Source organism: Pteropus medius, unplaced genomic scaffold, assembly GCF_902729225.1.
Source record: "Pteropus medius unplaced genomic scaffold, Ma_sr-lr_union100, whole genome shotgun sequence".
In the NCBI taxonomy this organism is placed as follows: Eukaryota; Metazoa; Chordata; class Mammalia; order Chiroptera; family Pteropodidae; genus Pteropus; species Pteropus medius.
Genome location: NW_024342471.1, coordinates 21358053 through 21381282, shown reverse-complemented (window position 1 = coordinate 21381282; position 23230 = coordinate 21358053). Strand labels below are relative to the sequence as shown.

At 45.7% G+C, this 23230-nt stretch overlaps 1 protein-coding gene across 5 annotated transcripts in view; it reads right to left on the bottom strand.

Annotated features, from left to right (window-relative positions):
* TSHZ2 (teashirt zinc finger homeobox 2) overlaps positions 1–23230 on the bottom strand; it is a 406844-nt gene that overhangs the window by 143357 nt on the left and 240257 nt on the right. The window contains exons 2-3 of one of the 5 annotated variants that reach the window (XR_005653180.1): positions 19827–22893; positions 17792–17902 (exon numbers count right to left, since the gene is read on the bottom strand). Coding sequence is in view for 4 of the 5 variants with exons in the window: in XM_039864648.1 (XP_039720582.1) it covers positions 19835–22893 (3059 nt within the window). In the remaining variant the exon portion in view is untranslated. Of the gene's footprint in view, positions 1–9466; positions 9483–16723; positions 17903–18038; positions 22894–23230 lie in introns of those variants that run through there. The other 4 variants (XM_039864650.1, XM_039864649.1, XM_039864648.1 and 1 more) reach the window with 4 other exon arrangements.

Here is a 23230-nt window from a genome sequence, read left to right as displayed (position 1 = left end):
GTCTGCTTCTGCTCCTTGGGACAGCCCGTTGCGATGACTGAGTTGGGAGTACCAGAGCCCGACCCTCGACTCCAGATGGACAGAGTAGACACCCCAGAACTCCCCATGGATTGGCTGTAGCTGGGGTCCTGTCTGAATTCACTCCCGTTCCCTGTCACACTTCTCCACGATCTTACTAGTTTCTCCTGGGAGCACGTTAGGAAATCACTTGCCCGAGAATCCTGATGTCAAGGTCTGAATCCTGATGTCAAGGATCCCTACCTGAGACACTATCCTATTAGATCAGGGGCTGGCAAAGCGCAGCCCAGGGGCCAAATCCGGCCCTCCGCCTGTTTTTATAAATAAAGTTCTATTGGAATTCAGCCACGCACACATGCATGTATCACTTATGGTTGCTTTTATGGCGAAACGGCAGACTCATATGGTTGCATTAGACACTGAATGGCCTACAAAGCATCCAATATTGACTATCTGCTCCTATGACAAAACAAGTTTGTTGACCACTGTGCTAGATAATGCTTTGAACAGGCCCAGAGTTTTCTTACCTCAGGAACTTTGCTGTTCCTTCTGCCTGGAGCTGTCATTCCCTGACTCAGTGGGTGATCAGTTGCATCTCATTTTTCAGACCTCAGCAAAAATGTCACTTCCTCGGAAAGGCCTTCCCCGCCCCGCATCTAACCTTCTTTTTCCCTACCCATTGCCCTGTATTCTTAGCACTTACGGTGCTAAAATTACTGTCTCTCTTTATCGGCTGCTGTTCTCTCCCTTGTTGCTGACTTGCACGTCAACTCCACGAGGAGCAGAAACCTCTGTCTTGCTCATGTCTGGGTCCCAGCGCCTGGCCTAGTGCCCGTGCATCGTATGTGTTCAAAACTACTGTTGACTGAACGATGAGGAAGAATGGGAAAAACTTCCATGGATGGGTCTAGAAATCAGCTGCTTCATTTAGATGGTGCTGGGTAATTTGACCCTCATTTTGAATCTTTATTCTCCAAGCGATGGGAACGTATTTCACGCTCAAGCCACACTGGTGACTAGACATTTATTATCTCTGGTATTAATTTGCTTGTTTTGCCACTTTATGTTATAAGCTGTAATTTTTGAATTTTATGATATAAATTGACCTGCTTTAGGAACCTGGCTAGAAAAAGCTTTGTTGTCAAGGGGTCAAGAAAAAGTTATGCTGCGTTAATGGTTTTAATTTATGCCTTAATTTTACAAAGTTTTCGCTGAGGGCTTACCGTGTGTAGGGTCTATGTCTGAGGCATTTAAGGAACTTTCTGGTAAGAAGGGCACATTCTTATGCACGTACATCCATGATCCATTCTACACACAGCAGCCCGAGTCATCTTTAGAAATGCAAATGGAGTCATGCCAGTCTCCTACTTAAAACCCGCCGACGGACTCAGAATAACCGAAACTCGTCCCCATGGCCTGCGCGAGTGGGTCCGTCTGTGCCAGACAGTTCACATTAGTTCGCCCTGAGCTTGCTAAGTTCCAGTGACACTGGGCTTCTTTCCACTCCCCCTCAACACTTCCAGTTCTTACTCGCCCCAGGGCCTTCGCATTTGCTGTCCTGTCTGAAGTCATCTTCCCAATCATTTCAGAACTGGCTTCCTTAATCCTTCCTGTCTCGGATGTCACCTCTCCAAGAGGCCTTTCTGGAGCACCCAAAGTAAATGGGTACCACTTCTACCCAGGCCCTTAATACTTTATTTCTTTCATGGGATCTGAAATAATCTTGTTCATTAATTTATTTTCTTGTTTCCTGTCTCTCTCTTCTGTGAAGGGAAGGAAGATGCCATTCTGTTTACTGCTATATCCTTGGAGCCTAACAGTGCCAGACACAGGAGAATGCACAAATAAATAACATAATATCAGACACTTGTAATAAAGGAAGTAAAACAGGATGACGAGAAGGAGAAATGTGAGAAGTCTGGATGGCTTTAGATCAGGGCTTAGGCAAAGTATGGGCCATGGCCTAAAGCTAACCCACTACCTGAATTTTTTTTCTTTCAGAGCCTACAAACTATGAACGGTTTTTACGTTTTCAAATGGCTGAAAAGAAGTAAAGAAAAAAAACTTTTATGACATGTGAAAATGGCATGAAATTCATATTTCAGTGTCCATCAATAAAGTTTTATTGGGACAGAGCCACTCCCATTCATTTACATATCACCTACAACTGCTTTTATGCTACAAAGGCAAATTGAGTATTTATGCCAGAGAATGTGTGCCCATAACCCTGAAAATATTTACTATTTCACTTCTGAGAGAAAATGCTTGATGTCTCCTGACTTAGATTTTTCAGGGATGAGTCCTTAATGAAATGATGTAAGTTGAGATTTAAATGATGAGAATGGACAATATTGGGGTCTGAAAGACTGTATTTGAAGACCCCAAGGTAGAATAAACACTCATGAAATGTCAGCTCTTCTCATTATGACATGAGCTTTGAATTATGACTTTAAATCTGGCGGTTTTGTGCTGGGAGGACTGGCGCAGGGTAGTGAGTAGAGATGAGGAAGTCTAAAGGTGACTCCTGCACCTGTCCTTGAAGGAGTTGGGGTGCGCTTCGACTACCGGAAACGGAAGTGGAAGGGGTGGAGTGGGAAAAGCATCATGGAGGTCCAATCAGGAACAGTTAGTGGTGAAATGGAGAGTGGTGGGAATGGGGAGAGAGAAGAGGAGGGTTCACAGACCCTCAGCTGGGGCAGCATGACAATCGTGGGGCCACCGACTGTCAGAAGAACTGGCAGATGTCAGAAGAGTGAAAAGATGGTCTCGGTCAAGTTTGAACATAATGAATTGGGTTCAGGGTCATTTCTCTCCCGAAAAAACACTGATATCACAGCCCCTCTGGGCAGACTCATCCCAGCCCAAGTAGTAGAGTGCTGACTGCACCCCGTGCTTCCAGGAGCGTGTGTGTGACTCAGGTGGAAGACACCATCCATCCTCCCACCCACAGGCATTGCTTCAAGGGTACACGATCCCACAGGCCATTTAAACTCAATCTGCAAATTTTTGGCACTCTTGAGAAACAGGTACTCCTTCCACTGAAACTCCGAAGCTGGTGTTGGGTATAACCCAGGAGCTGGCCCAGGTAACCTTGCCATTTGCCTGAAAATTAAGACAATGCAGAGGAAATCTGAGCTGAAAGGTGGGAAAAGACCAACTCGGATGACACATATCCTTTGGAACTAGGATTCATCTGTGTATGAAACCAATGCTATCCTTGGATGAGCGGATGAATTCCCTGTTTTGATGAATTAAGTTTGGCTTGGTTTGCAATCAATTATAAAGAGATTTTGATAAACACAATTTAGAGTTAACATGCTGAACAGCTTAACTATCACTTCCAAAAGAATTTTACAGCCCATCTTTTTAGAGTTAAGGAAGGTATTAAGCTATGTCAAGAGGAGGACATATTCCCTTTTCTTCAGATGGGAAACTCTGTCTGATATAGTAAGCACTGGCTGATATGGTCTGTTCCTTTAAGGGATCTCAGTGGGGTCATGCGAACGTCCAGGCCACCTCCTACTTTCTTAGATTTTTGTTCTTTCCTCTTGTTTCCTCTGTACTTCATCTTCACAAAGGATAGAGTGTCAGACGGGTCAAAGACTAAATGAAAGGTAATAAGAGCGAACTTTTTAAAGCCCTTACAACATGCCAGGTACTGTGCTTAAAACAGCAGTTTTCAAAGCGCGGTTCCTGGACCAGCATCATGTTCTCATCTGGGAACTTGTTAGAAATTCACATTCTCTGGCCCCACCCAGGATCTACTGAATCTGACACTCTGGGAAGAAGGCTCAGCCATCTGGGTTTTAACAAGCCCTTCAGAAGGCTCTGATATGCACTCAAGTGTAAGAACCATTGGTTTAAAGCATTATCTACATTACGTCTTTGAACCCTTTTTACCGACCCCTGCGGTATGACGATCATCCCCATTCTGTAGACGAAAAACTGTATTTTAGAGAGGTTAGGACATTTGCTCTCACCGCCAGTGAGTAGTGGAACTTGGATTCAAGCCCAGGCAGTCTGTCCCATGGACCTCTCTAGTGCTTTGCAGCAAGGGAGGACATGGCCACCACAGCACCCGTGTCCCCAAGCCCAGTGCCTGGCTTACGTTCCAGCCAGCTGGAAGAGACGCTGCTTTAGCCTGACATGCCCACTGCCTTTCTGCTGATTCTTCCTGAGCCATAAAGACACATTTCTCAACCTCCAAGGAACTTTCCACTTAAAAAAAAATTTGCAAGAAAATGAAAGGCAGTCACGGAGTAGAATCCCAGCTTCAGACAAACCACAGGTCCACAGGGGTCTTGGGGATCCCTCAGCCCAGCGAGGATTATGTGACCCCCGGCTTCCCAATGCCCTCTCTTGGAAACCACCTCCCTGCTTTTGAGTCTTTTTTCGTGCACTGCATTTCTTCTTAGTTAACACCGTGTGGTTAAAGATGCCACTTTGCTCGCAGCGACTTACAGGCGATCGCTAATGTTCAGTTATCATTCCCCATTTCAGATGTGAAAATAATGGCTCATCATGCTCACCACAAGGGCCTCTCTACAAGGATATATAATTTAAAAGTTAACACGAGGACAGAGGAGACTCTGCATTTTTGAACTAGGAACTTAGAGACTCCGAGGTTAAAACTTGATAAGGTGAGCTCAAGGAATTAGATGAGTTATTAAGCAAACGCCTCTGTAACATGTTTCCATGACTTCAGAGCTTTCTAGCCTCTTCCAGTTCACTTGCACTTGTCAAAGTGCAGGCCCACAAATGGTGTATTCATATGAGGGCATTTTTCCCATTGTTAGGAACGGTCTCTAACTCCTGACATAGACCTTTCCAATGTGAACCACGCTGTCAGAAAGCAAGCAAAGCAGAAAAAAAAAAAATCAATGCTTGATCTTCAGAAGGGGCCAAACAGACCTGAACGGCAAGACCAAAAAGAACTTATGAACCTTCTCTAGGGGACACGCCTGGCTGTGGTACAGCATCACTGGTTCTGGGTGGAGATGGACCCAGAATGCCTTGGACGGTAGAGTACGAAGCGTGCCCCTCTCTGGGGAAGGAGACAGTGACAATGATATAAGTAGAAAAAACAAAGAAAGGCAGGGAAGGAGAAAGAGAGCCGATGCAGGAAGGGAAGACAGGGTAATGTTTTCGCGTGTGTGACACTTGAGATACTTTGGTGCCTGTGCTGATTCAACCATCCATGGCCTTGTGACCAAGTCGTTTCCCGGTCTGTCCCAGCATCAAGTGGTTACAATTACGGATTGCAAATTTATTGACATTTGACATCTACATCAGCCTTCCTCTGATCAAGAACTCTCTGCCGCCAAACTGAATAATTACGGAAGATTTCAGCAGTCACGGGGATGCCAAAAAGGTCATTAAATCATCTTGAAAAAACAATGTGTTCCTCCATCCGTCTTGCCAGTAAATCTTCTGCTGAAGTCAGGACCACCTAGTGTTGGTGCTCAGAGGAGGGGGTGCTGAATTACAGAAGAGAGAGAGGAATTAAATTATGATTGAAAAATAGGAAGGCGAGCACAGCGGGGACCTCTCGTTTTGTGTTTCAAAATTCCTGGGGAAGCATAAAAATAGTGGTTTACTTTGATCAGAATGGATTCTTCCTGGGAAACAGGCAGCAATGGCGTGCTTGGGAGTCGGGGGTGGTCCTGCGGAGATGCGAGAATACAGTCGTGTCTAGAGCCAACTCTGGAAGTTGGTAGAACTTGTTCCAGTGCCCTATGTGTCTTCTTTGCCTGACATCCCTTCTCCTTCCTAGACGAGCATGGTCCTGAGTGGCCTGGGACCCCCCTGGAGCCACTTGTTCCTCTCTGAGCTCTCCTTGCCTTCCCACAGCCTGCTCACGGGCCTCCTGCTTCTGTTCGTGACCCTGCTCATCCATGACCCTGCTCATGGATATTCCACACCCAGCGGCCAGAGTGATCTTCTACAAGAGGAAGTAGATAATGCCACTTGCCTATTTCAAGCCCCTTCAAGGGCTTCTCATTGGGCTTAGGGGAAACAAAAAAAATCTGAAGTTCTCAGGATGTTCTACAAAGCCCTGACTTGCTGCATGCTCCTGCCCCCATCACCTGACTCATGTCCTAGCCCTCCAGCCCCAGCTGTCGACGCTCCGGCCTGTCTCTGAATCAGACACACCAGTGCCCCCAATGCCACGTGACTGGCTCCTTCCCGGCCTCTTCATCTTCTTCCCCTGACCCCCGTGTTTAGAGGAGGTGGCCTTGTCCCAGTCTGCTGGACTACCCTGCATATCCTTGGCAGCCCCTCATTCTTAATTGTTCACTTTTATTTATATGCTCCATAAATGTTAGCCGTTAGCACTATTATCAATGTCCTTCTATTAGAATGCAAGGTCTGAGCTTCTCATCCTCACTTAGAACAGAGCCTGGCACGGAGCATGTTCTCCAAGAGTGTGAATGAAAGGACCACTGAACGCAGGTCCCTGTCCCTCTTATCAGAGGCCATGCAGAACAGCACTGCTCGGCCACCGAGGGCACTTGCTGACTCTGCTCTCATGGTGTGTGCACCTCAGAAAAAACATTTCTGAACTTGGATGCACAAGCCTCGTGGAAATACGAGTCCTCTGGGGGTCTGGGAGTGTTTCTCACTTCCTCACAGTTCTCTGGTCCGTGTAAAGCCTGAAGACTCCTTTACACAAGGCGTCTGTTATGCGCCGGGTGCTCTGCTAAGGGTTCCACAAACTTGATCTACTCGATCCGCCTTACTGATGAGTGATGCAGGCATTACTGTCGTTTCGCCACTGGAAGATGTCGAAAGGAAGTTATGGTCACAGCCTAGACAACCTGCCTTCCTTCCTTCCCTCCTCCTTTTCTTCCTTCCAATACTTATGGAGTCTGTGTCTGGGCATGTAAGCCCCACGCTCCTGGAGCTTAGAGGTGGGAGGCAACTCCACATCCAGTAAACTGGAGACTCAGGCAGATGTCCAGTGCTCCCAGGTCCCAGACCCGTAAGTCAACTTCACGAAAACAGTGTTCAAATATTTCGATAATGCAAACTTTTATTGAACGTCTGTCTCTACGAGGCTCAAGAAACAAGGTTTATGTACCCAAGTAGAAGCCATCATATGCACAGCCATCAGCCTCCCCGCCTGCTCTGCCTCCTCCCTCTGCCATGTTCTCCCCCAAATCGGGCTCTAATTGTGCTGAACGACGTGCATTTTCTGGAACGGACCATCCGTTCTCTTCACTTGCGAGGCGTTGCTCTCCGCACTCCCCGCTTCCGCCAGGCTCTTGCCCGTCACCTCGGCCTGGCCAGCTCCTCTGCATCGTTGCCCTGAGCGCGGCTTGGGGTTTGGGCATCATGTCTGTCCTCTGTGACGAACTGGCAGCATCTCGACTGCAGGGCTGACCTCACACTGTAGTTGTGGCACCAGCCACAACCTGGACAAACAACACTGCATGGTTAATGAATATTTTCATGTTTGTCTTTCCCAGATGGGGGTTCCCGAGGCAGGAAACGTGACTTGGTTCCGACACGTTATAATCGCTGCTGTTGCATTATTAAAATTGCGAGACGTGTTCAACCCACCTCGATTCTAGGAGTTCTGTATTTTAACAATTATGAGAAGCTTTCTTTAATTGAGGCTTCCCATGTATCTGATATCATGCTAGGAGGACACAATAGGTTTTCTCGAAGTTTATCCCAGGAACACTATATGAGGCCGGCCTGCATGCAGTCATTTGACAGAAGAGGTTCAGACTGGTGACGTGACCTGCCCGAGGTCCCTCGGCTAGGAAGTGGAGACTTGGCTTTGAGGCGAGGCCTCCCCAGTTCCAGAGCCCACGTTCTTCCCCACAGAGCTTAGCTGTCGTGGGCTTCCTTCACGGGATTTCTAGGCATCAGTAAGCGCCCCCTCTCCTGAGACTTCATGGCGGGCCTTTCCTCCACTTGCAAAGTCCTCCCACTTTTCATCCTCTTACATTTCTGGAATGACGAGGTCCTGGTTGGTTCTTCGACTTCTAAGCCAGAGCAAACACTATCCAATAGGGACACATCTCCATGGTTACTGCACATCAGGGAACCAGAAGGAGGCAGCAAAGGGGGAAGTGGAGGCTACAGCAAATATGGGGGGAGGAGGGAGTAATAAACAATCAAACACGACAAAATCCTCTGGTGAACAAAAATAGAATTATTTGACTGTGAAATCGAGTAATGTAGCATTGAAAATAACATAACCTGAAACATTATTTTTTTTCTCCGGAGATGAAAAAATACCAGATAAAGCCATGCACGTTGAAAGTGCCAATTTGCTGGAGGGCGTGAGTGGTAGAAAGTTGCCTATGTCAATGATTTGGGCTTAGGAGTTTTAAACATTGTTTTGTTTTGTTTTGTTTTCCCCCCAATCATCTTTTCTCCCATGCAATTAACTTGTGAACAGGTTTCATGTCTCATCCTTTTGTGTAGCACCCAATAGAATTGAACCCAAGGGACATAAGAAAGGTCTTGGGAAAAGTTTTGGCCAAAATTCTGGCAGGAAGTACATCATTCATTTGTCCACACTTGAGTTCCAGGTCTGCCACTTACTAGTTGTGTGATCTTGCTGGTCACTTAAGCTCTCTGAGGGCTGATTTCTTCACCTGTAAGCTGGTATAATTATAGTTCTTCATAGAGTTTAGAGTTAAGATTAATGGAGATAATTTATATCAAGGGCCTAGTACAATAGCTGGGACACTGTAAATGCTCAATAAATGTTACTGCTCTGTCAATATTAATGACGGCAAGGACGGCAGTGGTAGGGGACAGAGCCGGGCTTTGTTTCAAGCACTTCATTTCCTTCCCACGTTTAATCCTCGGCATCACCACCACCACCACCATCAGCATCAGCATCGTTTGCACTGAAAACTCTAATGAAGACCTTGCTGAGCATGGCACAGCACTGGTGACTTGGGACTATAGTAAGTGGAAATTTTCAAGGGAGCTGGCGGCAGAGAGGGAAAGGCGAAGTCAGAGGAAAGAAATACAGGTTAACGCTATATCCCATCCTTTCTCAGAGGCACCCAAACACCACCTGATATTTCCGTTTTTCTGCTCAGAGCTGTTTTAGTTAAATCTGTACTTATAGTCTCTCCTTAATTTCTTCAAACAAAATGGCACAACCCACCCTACATCTTGATTTTGGCCTTAAGCAAACAACAAAAGGGGATTTTCTGAAGCAGGGGGGCGAGGCGGGAAACAGAGAGAGGAGGGTGAAGTTCATGAGCACTTGCTTTGTGGGCCGGGTCCAGTGCTGAGCGCTGCCTGAATGTTATCTTGCCTCACCCCGCACACAGACCGAGGCGGGAGAAAGGTGACTGCGTTTGCTGCTACTCGCTCTGTACGAGGCTCTCTTATCAGTCTGAACACGGCTTAGTTTCTCTGAGTTTTCACAGCATCACTAGGAGATGAGCCCAATCCGAATGTCCTCCATGCCTAAATATACCGTATGCCTCCTACAAGGAAAACACCAAGAAATAAACAAAGAAATAAAGAGCATCCAGGAAAGATCGCCATCACCGCTTCCCGTCGCAGCCCTGGCTTCCTGGGCTTTGGGAGGTGAACGTTCTCAACAGCAGCACCAAGTTTTCTAAAATCCCCAAATATGACGTGCGCCCTTGGCTCCTGGCATCTGTTTCCTGCAGGTGAGCCTCCTGTAACATTTACACTGGATGTAATAGGGGAACATGACATGCCCTGATTTTTAACCAACTCCTGCTCCTCCAGAGGAAGAGACAGGAGAGACTGCACACCAGATCGTCTTCTGTTTCAGGGCCCTTAACGCATTCACTCCGCTCTCTCCGTGGCCCACATATCATTTAACAAACTGCCCCGCGATTCTTGCAGGGCGTGGCGTCGGGACTGATTTAAAATCCCTGCATTGCTAAAACTGCATTGTTCTTCATCAAGTTGAGTCATTTTTATGTGAAGTGTCAAGCTCCCTAACAAATAACTCCTGCCAGACAAATCAACTTCCTCGTCTTAGAGCCGCGGCTAAATAGTTTATAGCTTTAATCTGCTCACCGAGGTGTGCAGTCTATGACAGTAATTATAAATGCAAGGAGAAATTATAGCTGAATGCTTTAACTGCATTAGGAGCCGTTTGATGAACAATCATGAGCTCCTGCTTATTCCCAACAATAGAGGGCAAGTTGGTGTCAACGCATTAGAGAGATTTCAGTTCTGCATGGCTTTTTCTCCCATTTACCACAGAATGTCACTTGTCTCCTATAATGTAGGAAAAAAAGCACCGTGGAAAGCTTTAAACTTGATCGTTAAAAAAAAAAAAAAAGAGAGAGAGAGAGACAAAGAGAGAAATGCAGGAGAAAACTGTTTATCATTATCACATCTCATTTTTTCTGTTTTGTTTGGGAGTTGGTTTGGTTTCAAATTAGTTCGTTGAAGGTAACTGCTTGTTTACTTTCAAGGGGGCCTTAAAAAAAATCCTTCCTGAAGCCGTTTTTGAGAAATCGTTATAGGGAAAGACTTCTTTAAATGAAGGGCAAGTTCAAAATCGGCCCAAGCAGGAGCTCCAGCAATCATGGGTGTCCCTCCCCTAGGTCCTGCCCTGTATCTGTATCTACCTAAGCTAATGACACAGTTTAGCTCTTTATTTTCCCCTCCTCACTTTCACAGAAAGACGTTTTTAATTTAGCTGAAGAATTACACAAATGTATTTTAAAGACATAAATCCATATAAAAAATATGAGCTAATTAAAACATTGCACTCCCTGTCGCTCATGGATTTTCAATTTAGCGAAAGAAAAAAGAATTGCATCTGGTTAAATGAAAAGATGATACTGATGGCAGATTGGAGTAAATGAAAAATAATGTTACTCTATATTAAAGCACCAAATTATACATGTCAGGATTGAGCATTCAGAAGTCCCAGCGAGGGGGAGAGGAGATTTGCTGATGCGAGAAGGGAGGGCAGCTGATCGCTTGGGTAAAATGAGAGACGACACGTTTGTTTCTTGCTGTGTTAGAGAGGCGGTAGTCTCACAGCTGACCCTGTTTCCCAGTTCTCATTTTGCTACCCCAAAACAAATTCCGGAAAGTCAGGATGAGGATTAAAAAAAAAAAAATCCTTAAATATATATTTTCACCGGAATTTGGCTCATTCTTGGTTCGACACTATATGGTAAATGCATCATTACCTGAGTGAGCAAGGAAATTAACATAATGAGGATGCTTTGCTTCATTCTGAAGGTCAGTCTCCAGCCCTCGAGTGGCAGTATTTGGTTTGCAGCTGTAGCTTCCAAGAGGCCAAGGAGGGCACCTCATTTGTATTTTCAGCTTCTATGCCACCTTTTGTAGCCTTTTCGCTGTCCTATTGGGAGTGAACGTCTAGCCTTAGTAGCACCCAGAAGCCATCAATCAAGGTGGAGGAGAAGCCAAGAGGCCGAAAGAAAGTTGGTGAGTGTTGAGCAGTTCCGGGTTCAAATCTCACCCCCGCCTTTACTGTGTGTTCTTGAACAAATCATGAGCTCTCTGCAATATCAGGATGATGCGAATACCTACATCCGTCTTGTAGAAAGAGGCCAACGAGTAATAGTTTTGCTGTCATTGCCATCATTATAATCAAATAGCGAGTTGATGTTTCCATGGGGATACCTGCCCAAATGTTAATTAGCTCAACCTGAGAGGATTCTACAAGTCTCATATACTTCAGGTGAGGCTGAAGAATATGGTAGGGGCCTGTCGAGACTCTAGACTAACTTTTCTTGTGAACCACATGCCAGACTTCATGGAAACAAATTGCATACATTTACTTAATTCTCACGACTTTCCTGTATCCACATTTTACAGACGCGGAAGCGCGGCACATCAGAGAGAGTATATGAACTGGGGCTTGAGAGCCTGGGCAGCCAGAGATCTTCCGCTACCATCACACTGACTCCAAAAAGCACCACTCCCTTCCTCACTTTCCTGCGGACTGGGTAGATGCCCTCCTGTGTGCCCCATTCAGCATTTAGCCCAGAGCCAGCCATCTACGTTTCTGCCATGCGCTTTCTAGGCGGGCGATAATGAATGAGTGAGGCTCAGAGATTGTGGGAACTTGGAGAATTCATGCAGAATCTCTCTGCCTCCACCTCCTCTCCTGCAATGTGATTGCACCAACCTCTACCTCATAGGGTTGTTTGTGAAAAGAAAGTGAAATCATGTTTGTGAAGTGCCTGCTGCTGTCCCGGCACATTTAGCTATTATAGTCAGCACAACTGTCAGTTCACCATTATATATTCATTGCTAAATAGAGGCTAGTGCTTAGTAAAAGCACAACGAGCATTCGTGAAGGATGAAAGGAACGCAGGGAGGGAAGTCATCAAGGAAGGGAGGAAGGAAGAGGGGAAAGGAGGGAGGGAGGGAAGGAAGATTTATTTAATGGGTGAAGGAATGGTCGATGCCTCTTATACACAGTAATTAGTCCAGCCCATATCAACAATAAATCCACAAAAACAAGAGTTGGTAAGGATGTGGAGAACCCTCACGTACTCTTGGTGAAATTGCAAATTGGTGCAGCTACTATGGAAAACAGTATGGCGGTTCCTCAAAAAATTAAAACTAGAACAACCGTATGACTCAGCAATTCTACTTCTGGGTATTTATCCAAAGAAACACTAATTCAAGAATATGTATGCATGCCTATGTTATTTTACAATAGCCAAGATATGGAAGCAGCCTGTGTCCATCAATAGACGAATGGGTAAAGAAGATGTGCTGCATATGTACAGTGGAATAAATAAGAATTAAAAAGAATTAAATCTTACTATTTGCGACAACATGGGTAGACCTAGAGGGTATTATGCTAAGTGAAATAAGTCTAAGACAAATACCATATGATTTCAGTTATATGTGAAATCTAAACAATAAAATAATGAAACAAACAAAACAGAAACAAACTCGGATACGAAAAACGAATTGATGGTTGCCAGATAGGAGTGTGGCTGGAGGGCTGGCTGGTGGGGAAAGGTGAAGGGATTAAGAAGTACAAATTGCCAGTTATAAAAATAGTCACTGGGAGCCAGTCAAGATGGCGGAGCAGACAAGCGTGGTGCCTGCCTCCTCACACGACGACATCAAAATTACAGCTAACCTACAGAACGACCGTCATTGAGAATCACTCAAAATCTGGCTGAACAGAAGTCCTACAACTGGGGACATACAGAAGAGGCCATATTGAGACTGGTAGGAGGGGGCGGAGATACGGAACAGGCGGGTCCACACCTGTGTCTGGAGGTTAAAAACCGGGAGGGATATCTCGGCTGCGGGGTCCCCCCTGAGGGGCGAGGGGTCCCGACCGCACACCGGGCTCCTAGCCCGGGGTTCCAGTGCCAGGGACAGAAGTCCCCATGACTTCTAGCTGTGAGAAGCAGCAGAGACTGTGGCTGAGTGAGACGGAGGGCGGCGGGAGTCCCAGGCTCCTTTTAAAAGACCCGCGCGCAGACTTACCGCTGAGCGACTTGCCCGCTCGCTCCAGCGCTGAAGCAGCAGCTGAAAGGTGCCGGGGACACACGGGAGGAGCTGAGCTGTCGGGCTTCAGGGCGAGGGCTGGAGGGGCGGCTTCCTCCCAGGCAGAAGTACTGGCAGAAGCCTTGTTCCTTGGTTGAGCCCTCTCCCGCCCAGCGTGCAGGCGCAAGCACAGGCCGCCGCCATATCTGAGTCTCCATCAGCCTGGCTGACCCAAGTCGCCCCGCCCAGATGATTCCCTAAGACCCCGCCCCCAACATGTAGGCCCACCCAAGCCGCTTCCTGTGGCTTTTCCATACACATTGCCTGTCTTGGATCGTGCTGCAGACTTTCCTAAAACCTCTCGAAGTTGCACAAATTCCAAATAAGCAGCATTGGCCTTAGCATGCCCCATTGCTCTTGCTCAGTAGCCCCATGCCCGGCACAAGTGACAACCAGCCTCAGTTCACAGCTTAGCCTCCCCTAGGCACCTCCAAACCCAGCACAAATGGCAACCATCTGCAGATCACTGTGTAGCTCATATCAAGTGGCCCTGGGCAGAGTGCAGGCAGTGGCTGAACTTGGCCTCTCTAGAACCCTTCCTAAGAGACCCCAGAACCAACATACCCGGTGGCCAGCTTCAGGCCACACCAGAATACCATCTAATCACAAACAACACACCCAACGGGCAGATTCGGTAGGCACCAGAGCCCTGCTAAAGTAAATCCTGCTCTATAGGGTCAGCCCTTGCACCATAGCTTCTCCACTGTAGTCACGGCCAGTCCTCACAACCAATCAGCCTGAGGGTCAATCCCTCCCGCTGATGTGCAAACAGCAACCAAAGATCATGCAAGGGACACGCCTGGAACACCTCGTTCAGGCGACAAGAGAGATTGTGCCACTGGGTCCCACAGGGCATCTACTACCTAAGGCCACTCTACCAAGACTGGAAGACATAGTAGCCCTATCTAACATATAGAAACAAACATAGGGAGGCTGCCAAAATGAGGAGACGAAGAAACAAATCCTAAATGAAAGAACAGGTGAAAACTCCAGAAAAAGAACTAAACAAAATGGAGACAAGCAATCTACCAGATGTAGAATTCAGAACACTGGTTATAAGGATGTTCAACATTCTCAGTGAGAACTTCGACAAAGATATAGGAAATATAAAAAGAACCAGTCAGAAATGTAGAATACAATAACTGAAATAAAGAATACCGTAGAGGGAATCAACAGTAGGTCAGATGAAGTAGAGGATCGAATCAGCGATTTGGAAGATAAGGTAGCAGAAAACCCAATTAGAATAGCAAAAAGAAGAAAGAATCCAAAAAAAACAAAACAAAACAAAACAAAACAAAAAACAAATGAGGAAAGTTTAAGGGGCCTCTGGGACAATATCAAGTGTACCAACAATCGCATCATAGGGGTATCAGGAGAAGAGAGGGCAAGGAATTGAAAACCTATTTGGAGAAATAATGACAGAAAAGTTTCCTAACCTGGTAAAAGAAATAGACATATAAGTCCAGGAAGCACAGAGAGTCCCAAACCAGGTGAACCCTAAGAAGCTCACACCAAGACACATAATTAAAATTGCAAAGGTTAAAGAGAAAGAGAGAATCCTAAAAGCAGCAAGAGAAAGGCAGCTAGTTACTTACAGGTGAGCTCCTATAATACTGTCTGCTAATTTCTCAACAGAAATTTTTCAGGCTAGAAAGAACTGGCACAAAATAGTCAGTGATATAAAGCAAGGACCTACAACCAAGATGTCTCTATCCAGAGAAGCTATCATTTAGAATTGAAGGACAGATAAAGAGCTTCCCAGATAAGAAAAAGCTAAAGGAGTTCATCACCACCAAATCAAGAAATGTTAGAGGGACTTCTTTCAAAAGAAAAAAAAAACTATCAAAAATGTGAATAATAAAATGGGAATAACTACATATCTAGCAACAATTACTTTAAATGTAAGTGGATTAAGTGCTCCAATAAAAAGATGTAGGATGGCTGAATAGATAAGAAAATAAGTTCCTTACATATGCTGCCTACAAGAGACTCACTTCAGATCGAAAAACACATACAGACTGAAAGTAAAGGGATGGAAAAAGTATTTCATGAAAACAGAAATAAAGAAACAAAAAAAGGAGGGATTAGCAATGCTTATAAAAGACAAAACAGACTTTAAAACAAAGGTTATATCAAGAGACAAAGAAGGACCCAGTAATACTTCTGGGTATCTATTCAAAGAAATCCAAAACACGACTTCAAAGGGACGTGTGCATCCACATGTTCATTGCAGCATTATTTACAGTAGCCAAGAAACAAAGGCAACCTTGGTGCCCATCAATGGATAAATGGATAAAGAAGAAGTGGTACATATACACAATGGAACATTGCTCAACCATAAAAAAGAATGAAATCTTGCCATCTGCAATAACGTGGATGGCCCAGAGGGTATTGTGCTGAGTGGATTAGGTCAGAGAAAGACAAATGCCATATGATTTCATTTTATATGTGGAATCTAAAGAACAAAATAAGCAAACAAACAAATCATAGATACAGAGAACATTTTGATGGTTGTCAGATGGGATGGAGATTGGGGGAAGGGGTGAAAAGGGGGAAGGAATTAAGAGGTACAAACTGGTAGTTCCAAGATCATCGTGGTGATGTCAAGTACAGCATAGAAAAAATAGTCAACAGTATTGAAATAACTATGTTTGGTGTCAGATAGGTACTAGATTTATCAAGGTGATCACTTTATAAGTTACATAAATGTTTAATTACTATGTTGTACACCTGAAACTAATAAAATATTGCTTGTCAGCTGTAATTGAAAAACTAAAAAATTACTAAAACAATAGTAAAAAATAGTCACAGGAATAGTACAACATAGGAAATAGTAACAGTATAACTACATATGGTGTCAGATGGGCACAAGACTTATCAAGGTGATCACTTCGTAAGTTATAAAAATGTCCAATCATTATGTTCTACACCTAAAACTAATATAATATTGCATGACAACTGCAATTGGAAAAAAAATTAGTCCAGCCCATTTTGTTCATCCAGACTGCCATATAATCCATGTTATTAGCGTTGCTAGATTTAGCAAATCAAATTACAGAATACTTACTTAAATTTGAACCTCAGCTGAACAATGAATATTATTTTTAGTATAAATATGCCCCATGCAATATTTGGAACATACTTATCCTAAATACTTAGTTGTCATTTGTCTGAAATTCAAACGTAAATGGATGTCCTATATTTTATCTAGCAACCTTACATGCTGTTCACCTTGAACATAAGTTTTTATAAAAAGAATCATCCACAACAAAGGTGGCAGCTTATTGGCCTAGAATTCGTTTCCACCACCAATTTCAACACTGGGGTGCTGCTAAAACTTGTGCATTATATCACACACTAATGATTATAATTTCGAGTCCTTACTTATGTTAGACTCATTGATTTGCTCTTTGTTTAATTTCTGTTATTCAAGAGCATGTGTTTTTTAAAGGTGTATACAAATACCTGTTGAAATTGTTTAAGATGGTATCTTTCCTAAAAGAGGGAGGCACATTTAGTATTTCTTAATTATTTTTTAACAAAAAGTTGCATTTAATAGTTGGCTGAGTGTTTTTCAGGATTTAAGACATATCCAAGAAAGGAAAGAAAATTCAGGTCAAAATTGGCATTGTATAGAGAATGTAGATACGGTAAAGCTCCCAAGTGTTCCATAAAATCTTGACCATGCTTTCTAAAACATCATGCCAGTTTGTACGATTTGTGCTATCACACATACTGACTAAAATGAGAGCTCCAGATAACAGTGATCTCACCTTCTGATCACTTAAAAACATAGATGCATAATTCTAAGCAGTGATCAAGGTATCGCATAAAGATTGTTCTAAAAGAGGACCCGTGGGTGCAGGAATTCTTTTCTAGGTGGCCGAGGATTCAGACAGCCACCTTTGTGCCAATGTGGGAACCATTCTGGTAGATTGGAACCTGTTTAAAACATCACAAACACACCGAACACCCACACCATGAACTCACATGCACTCCCATTGCTTTGAATGAGTCCCAAATACTCGAACCTGTTTTCCTGCAATCCTCTCTCAGAATCACAGCACCACGGTGTCTATATCAGGATAGAGCTTGGGTTTCATATAATAACCGTAATATGGTGCTTCAAAGGTCCAAACGAGAAATATTATTCTTGTACAAATGCAGAGAGATGAGAAAAAGAGCTCTCCTACCCACGCGTTTAATAGATTTTTAAATATCTGTTGTATGGGTTTTCTCCAAATTATTGGTTTACCTTTGCTTCCTTAGAACAGGTAGGCATGTTTCAGATTTTGACTAATGCTTCCTTTTTCTCCCCTCTCTCTAGTTACACATTGCAATGTTTTGGCAGTGATTTTGGCATTAACTAAAAAAAAAAAAATGATTACAGACCTAACAGGTGGAAAATTGGTCTTTATTGTAGCACAAATAAACATTACCTATTTGTCTTCTTCACCACGGTTTGGACCTGTCACTACGGGATTGTAAACATCTCTCTTATCTTAGGATATTTTGGGTAGATCCACCTTTTTTTTTTTTTTTTAAAGACCAGAAAAGCATAATAACATGTTACATAAAATTTAAATGTTATATAGCAAATAGTTTTGCCAAGCTCCAAGCTCACGTGTAGATTCAATAGATGCATTTCAGCTTTCCTTTCAATAGTGTGAGCTGAACAAATCATGCTTGGAAAGCAAGAGATGAATCTGGCAGTAACACATTTTAATTATCACGATAAAAACATGCAAATAAAACAATAGTCTTCATTTGGATCCAGATAGCCATTCGAATTATAGGATGGTGTCCCACTTTATCCGAAGCTCTTAGATCTTTTCACTAAAAGTCCCAGATCAGATGTTTTAACCTTTATTTCATTTTGACCATCCTCACACTCAGTAAATCTCCCTACCTGTTGGGAACTGAGCCCAAAGCCACACTATATCGATACCTCTTTCCATCTGCATCCCTGCTAGTGCTCACACCTCTGTGGCTTGATCTGAATGTCTTCTACTTAAAAACAAATACTTTGACCATACTAGTTGGTGACGACTTCTATGTTAAGTTATTATTAGCTGTTCTTATCTTATTATGAATTAATCAAAAGAGCTAATCTGTAACGTAGCATGACATAAACTGGACTGGCAAGTGCTGAAGCTTTAGGTCCGGTTTGGTCCTCATCTTGGGGTGTGATCCAAGGTGGAGGACACCCTGAATATGTGTTAGGGTCCCTAGCACATGGGGTGGGTATTATGCTGGAGTGGGGGAAAAAGGAAGTAGAGAAAATACAAAAAGAGAAGTGGAAGGGATGTGTTAAGACCCAGCCCTGAAAATATTTGAAAATGGCCAGTGTGACAGTCTGTGAAGGTGTTTGACCTTGGTCTCTATCCTCTTCCCTAGAGGTGATATTGACATTCTGGGTACCGATGACTCTACAAGGCATCGAACTTCTGTGATACACGGTGCAAATTATCTTGAAGGTGTGGGACCCCTGTGCATTGGCAATGGGTGTGCAGAAAGTCATTTGTTTCTTTATGTAAAATAAAATCTCAAGGCATGCATTGCATCTATCTTCGTTAAAGGCGTCTCTGGCAATTGCCTATCCTAAGGAAAACCAAAAGGTGAAAGCGGAAAATAAGCCTCCTCTCTTTTTCACCCCGTTCTACAAAGAAGAACATTTCCCTATCGTCTGAATACAGGGCAGATGCTCTCTCGTAAGAAACCTAATGGAGAACACAGGCAAAAGGGAGTGGAGAGTAGCGATTGCTGACAGTCAGCTGCAAAAGCATTGATTACAATTAATAATGATAAAGACAACTTTAAACTATTTATGAGCTGATTAAGAAATCTCTCTATAGTGGCTGCCCCCAGGAACTCTACAATCTTTCTTCTTCTTTTTTTTAAAAAAAATCACTTCATATGTCATTTGCATTACTATGGGAAAGCGGGGCAGTGAAATGGGACCGTGAGAGAAGTTAGCAATTAATTAAAATGAGGTGCAGCCTTGGCCGGGCCTTGGGTGACTAAGGGGATCACGTATCGTGAAGCAATAATCTGTGAAGTCCACCTCTCTAAACGCATGTTGTTCTACTCCCCAAGTCTACTCTGGAGAAATTGAGAGAAGGGTTGGGACTTAACTTATCATGTTCTAGTCTTCGTGAAAATAAGTCCTATTCTAGCAAGCTACTGGCCTCTTGGTACGAGGAGACATTAGCTGCCTCTATACAGACCCATCTCCCTTCGAGAAACTCCTCCCAAGGCCACTGTCACGACCACTGGGAGCAAGCCCATACCTGCAGAGCTATTCTTCATCCACGTCTGTTACAAACTGAGAATGGTGTTCGGGTGACTTGCTGTGCGTTTTGCTTAGGTGAAGTTTTACTGCATGTTTGCTCACAAAGGTCCGACAGCACAACTTACACTTGAATTTAGAGTCTGTGTCCTCTTCGCCAGCTATGGTTTCCGGAGACCTCTGAGCCGACGACACCCGGCAGATCTCTTGCTCTACTTTGCTTTGCTGCTCCACTGCCATGCGGGTCATGTCCTTCATTTGGAAACCTAGGTGAGACTCTAAGTGACTGATGTAGGTAGAAGGGGTTCTAAACTGGGAGGCACAGTCACTGCAATAAAAGATAGGGTGTCCTTTGTCCATGTTTTTCAGAAATTTTGTCCCGCCCGTTTTCCTAAGTTGGTACTTGACGTTCGCCAGCCAGTGGCTGATCGTGGTCATCGAGAGTCCCGTAAACTTGGAGATTTGCATTCGCTCTTGTGGGCCCAGATCGGACAGCAGGTATTTGCCCTCCGAGGTCTGGAAGAGGCTTGAGGCAAACTGAGCCTGCAAGATCAGGAGATGCTGGGGGTTCCAGTTGGACTGCCGGCCTTTCCTCTTGTGCAAAGTCGAGACTTCGCTGGAGACATCCTCAACGCGCCTGATGTCCAAGTCCAGCTTCAGGGAAGGGACCCTGGAGGAGGGGGCGGGCTTCGGCGTGGTGGCTTTGGGGAGCACTTTGACCATGTCGGCGATGTCAGACAGAGCGTGCTTCTGAGGCGGGGACGTGCAGGACTGTGCTTGCGAGGACTCGGCTTTCTTGCCTTTGGACTTGGTCAGGTCGATGGGCTGGTCGTTGCTCTCAAACAGGTAGCGCCTGGACACGCTGGCCGGCCTCGCGGCGGCGGGGCTCAGCGCCGGCTTGTCCGCCACGTTGAGGTTTGACTTGTGAAACAGGGAGATTGTGCTTGAGCTGGGGCTGGAGCAGGACGGAGAGCGCAAGGGCTCCGTGGCTTTGCCCAGGTGATTGTTCAGGACGGACTGCAGGGCGCTCAGCGGGTTGATGCAGGGCAGGGCCGCGCCGTGGCCGGCGAGGGGGCACCCATTGCCGAGGGAAGACGCCGGCTCCAAGGGCTGGGGCCGCTCCTTCTCGCCGCCCTCTTTCATTGGCTTGTCCTCCTCCTTCGGGGGACCGGGCTCGGCCTTCTTGGATTCAGAAGGGGTTTCGCCGTTGGAGAAAGAATCTCCCTCGACGTGGCCGAAAGACGACGCCTCTTCCTGGGGACTTTCCTTCTCACACTCCTTCACGACCTCGTCTTTGTCTTCTGGCTCTTTCTTAACTTGAGTGTACGGGGCCAGGCTCGTGGGCACAGAAACCAGCGGCATGACTTTCCACTTCGGTGCAATCGGCCTTAACTTGTTGGCGAGATTGGGCCGGATCTGCAGGACCTGAGACCCGAGCGGCATCGAAGGCTTGGTGCCCTCCGACAGCTGGTAAGCTGCGTGGATGCTGGGGTATGCGCTCCAGCTGGGAGCCCCGTTTTGGGCCTTGTTGATGGCGGTGGTGACGGTATTTTCCAACGACTTCAGAATGTCCCCTCCACCTTTGGAACCGTCTTCCAAGTCCTCCTCCCTTAGATACTGATATTTGATTGTAGGGTCTAAAGGCTTTTGCAGAGGGTCTTCGTACTCCTCGCTTTTCATGACTTTGTCATCCTTGTGAAGCTCTTCTGGTTTTTCTTTCTTACTGTCTTTCTTTAACTCGGTGCTGGAGGCCGAACAGTCAGAAGCCGAGTTACTCGACGGCTTGGGAGCCAGAGAGTCACTGCTCGGGGCGTCCGACAGCGACTGCATTTTCTCCACGGCCAGCGGGTCTAACACCAGCTGCTTCCCTTTCTTGGAGGCCGAGCTGGTGACCTTGAGAAAGTGGCCCGTGACCATCATGTGGGTGGTGAGCTGCTGCAAGGTATCATGGGAGCTCCCGCACTCCATACACTTTAAGATCTGGGACTTGCAGGCCTCGAACTGCCAGGTGTAGCTGGCGCCGTTTTGGTAGCCGTAACGGTTGTTGGAGGACAGGTGCAAGCCGGCGTTCTTCTGCGCGGGAAACGAATCTGCGAACGAGCCTGTGGTCGAGTCGGGGGAACATGGCCGATTGACGTCGAAGACGCGTTTCTTGGCCGGGGCGACCATTTTCGACGAAATGGTTGGTACTGGCTCCTTCAAAGGCACTTTTTGGTAGTGTTTCGTTTTTATCATGTGGACGCTCAGATCTTGGAGGGAATCAAAGGAGTCGCCACAAAACATGCATTTCAGAACCTTCTGAGCGTCCTCCTTGTCCATGTCTTGGAAGGCCCTTTTGCGAGGCTTCGAGTAGCTCGTGGGTCTAAGCTTGTCCTTTTTGCGGTTGTCGTCTTGGTAGTGGCCCGTTTCGTTCATGTGCACGGTCAACTCCACCAGGGTGTCGTAGGCGGCGCTGCATTGCCGACACCGGAACCTGCTGGCCCCGGTGAAGACCGTCCCGCACACCTTGCTGCTCTGCCGGTACAGCTGGACCGAGCTGAACAGGCTGGGCTTGGACGAAGGTCTGGGAGGCAGGTTCTGCTGCAGGCTTTTGGACAGGGCGTCTTGGTGCCAGTCGAAATCGGTCTTGCTGCTGCCGTTTCGGGTGTCACAATTCCGTCTCTCGCTGTTGGACAGCTTGAAACCCAGACCGAGGCCCGACCAGTAGGAGTCAGACAAGAGGTTGGCGTAGACGGCTGTCATTTTGTCCATGCAGTTGTGGGTTTCATTTGGGAGCTTGGGGTGAGCGCTCGCTGTCTTGTCCACGGCGTCGCGACCCACACGGTCCGACACGGCGTCGCTGGCATCGCTCAGCAGAGACTCGTTCTCGGCGTCTTGGTTGGACAGGTGACTCCCTGGAGAGTTCTGGTAGCTGAAGCAGCCTTTCTGCTCCGGGCCGGTTTCTAGCTCCTCGTCCGTTCCTGGCTCATTGCTGCTCTGAAGTTGAACTACTGAACCGCTGTCTTCCTCTTCCTCCTCTTCTTCCTTTATCTCCTCCTCTTCCTTCAGCGGTTCCTCCTGGGCGTAGCCTGCAGGAGAAGAGAAGACATGAAATAATAATGGCAGGTTACATATTCGGTCTCGATCTCTCTCGGTCTAAGTGCTTCCCAGATCAAACTGAACGGCAATTTAATCTACACTTGTATGAACTGTGAGCAATGGATACAGGAGAAAGCCAAATGGTGTCTTTTGTGCTATCTCAGGCCCCCCCACCTTTATAATTGGCAGGAGTCATAATTCTTTGCAAATGCCTAGAATCCCAAGTTAATAATTTTCACGTTTAAGAACTATCACTCTAATACTCCCGTAATAGGGCAGTCGCTAAATTCACGCGTATGACTTGCAGGAAAGTTGGACTGAAATTCA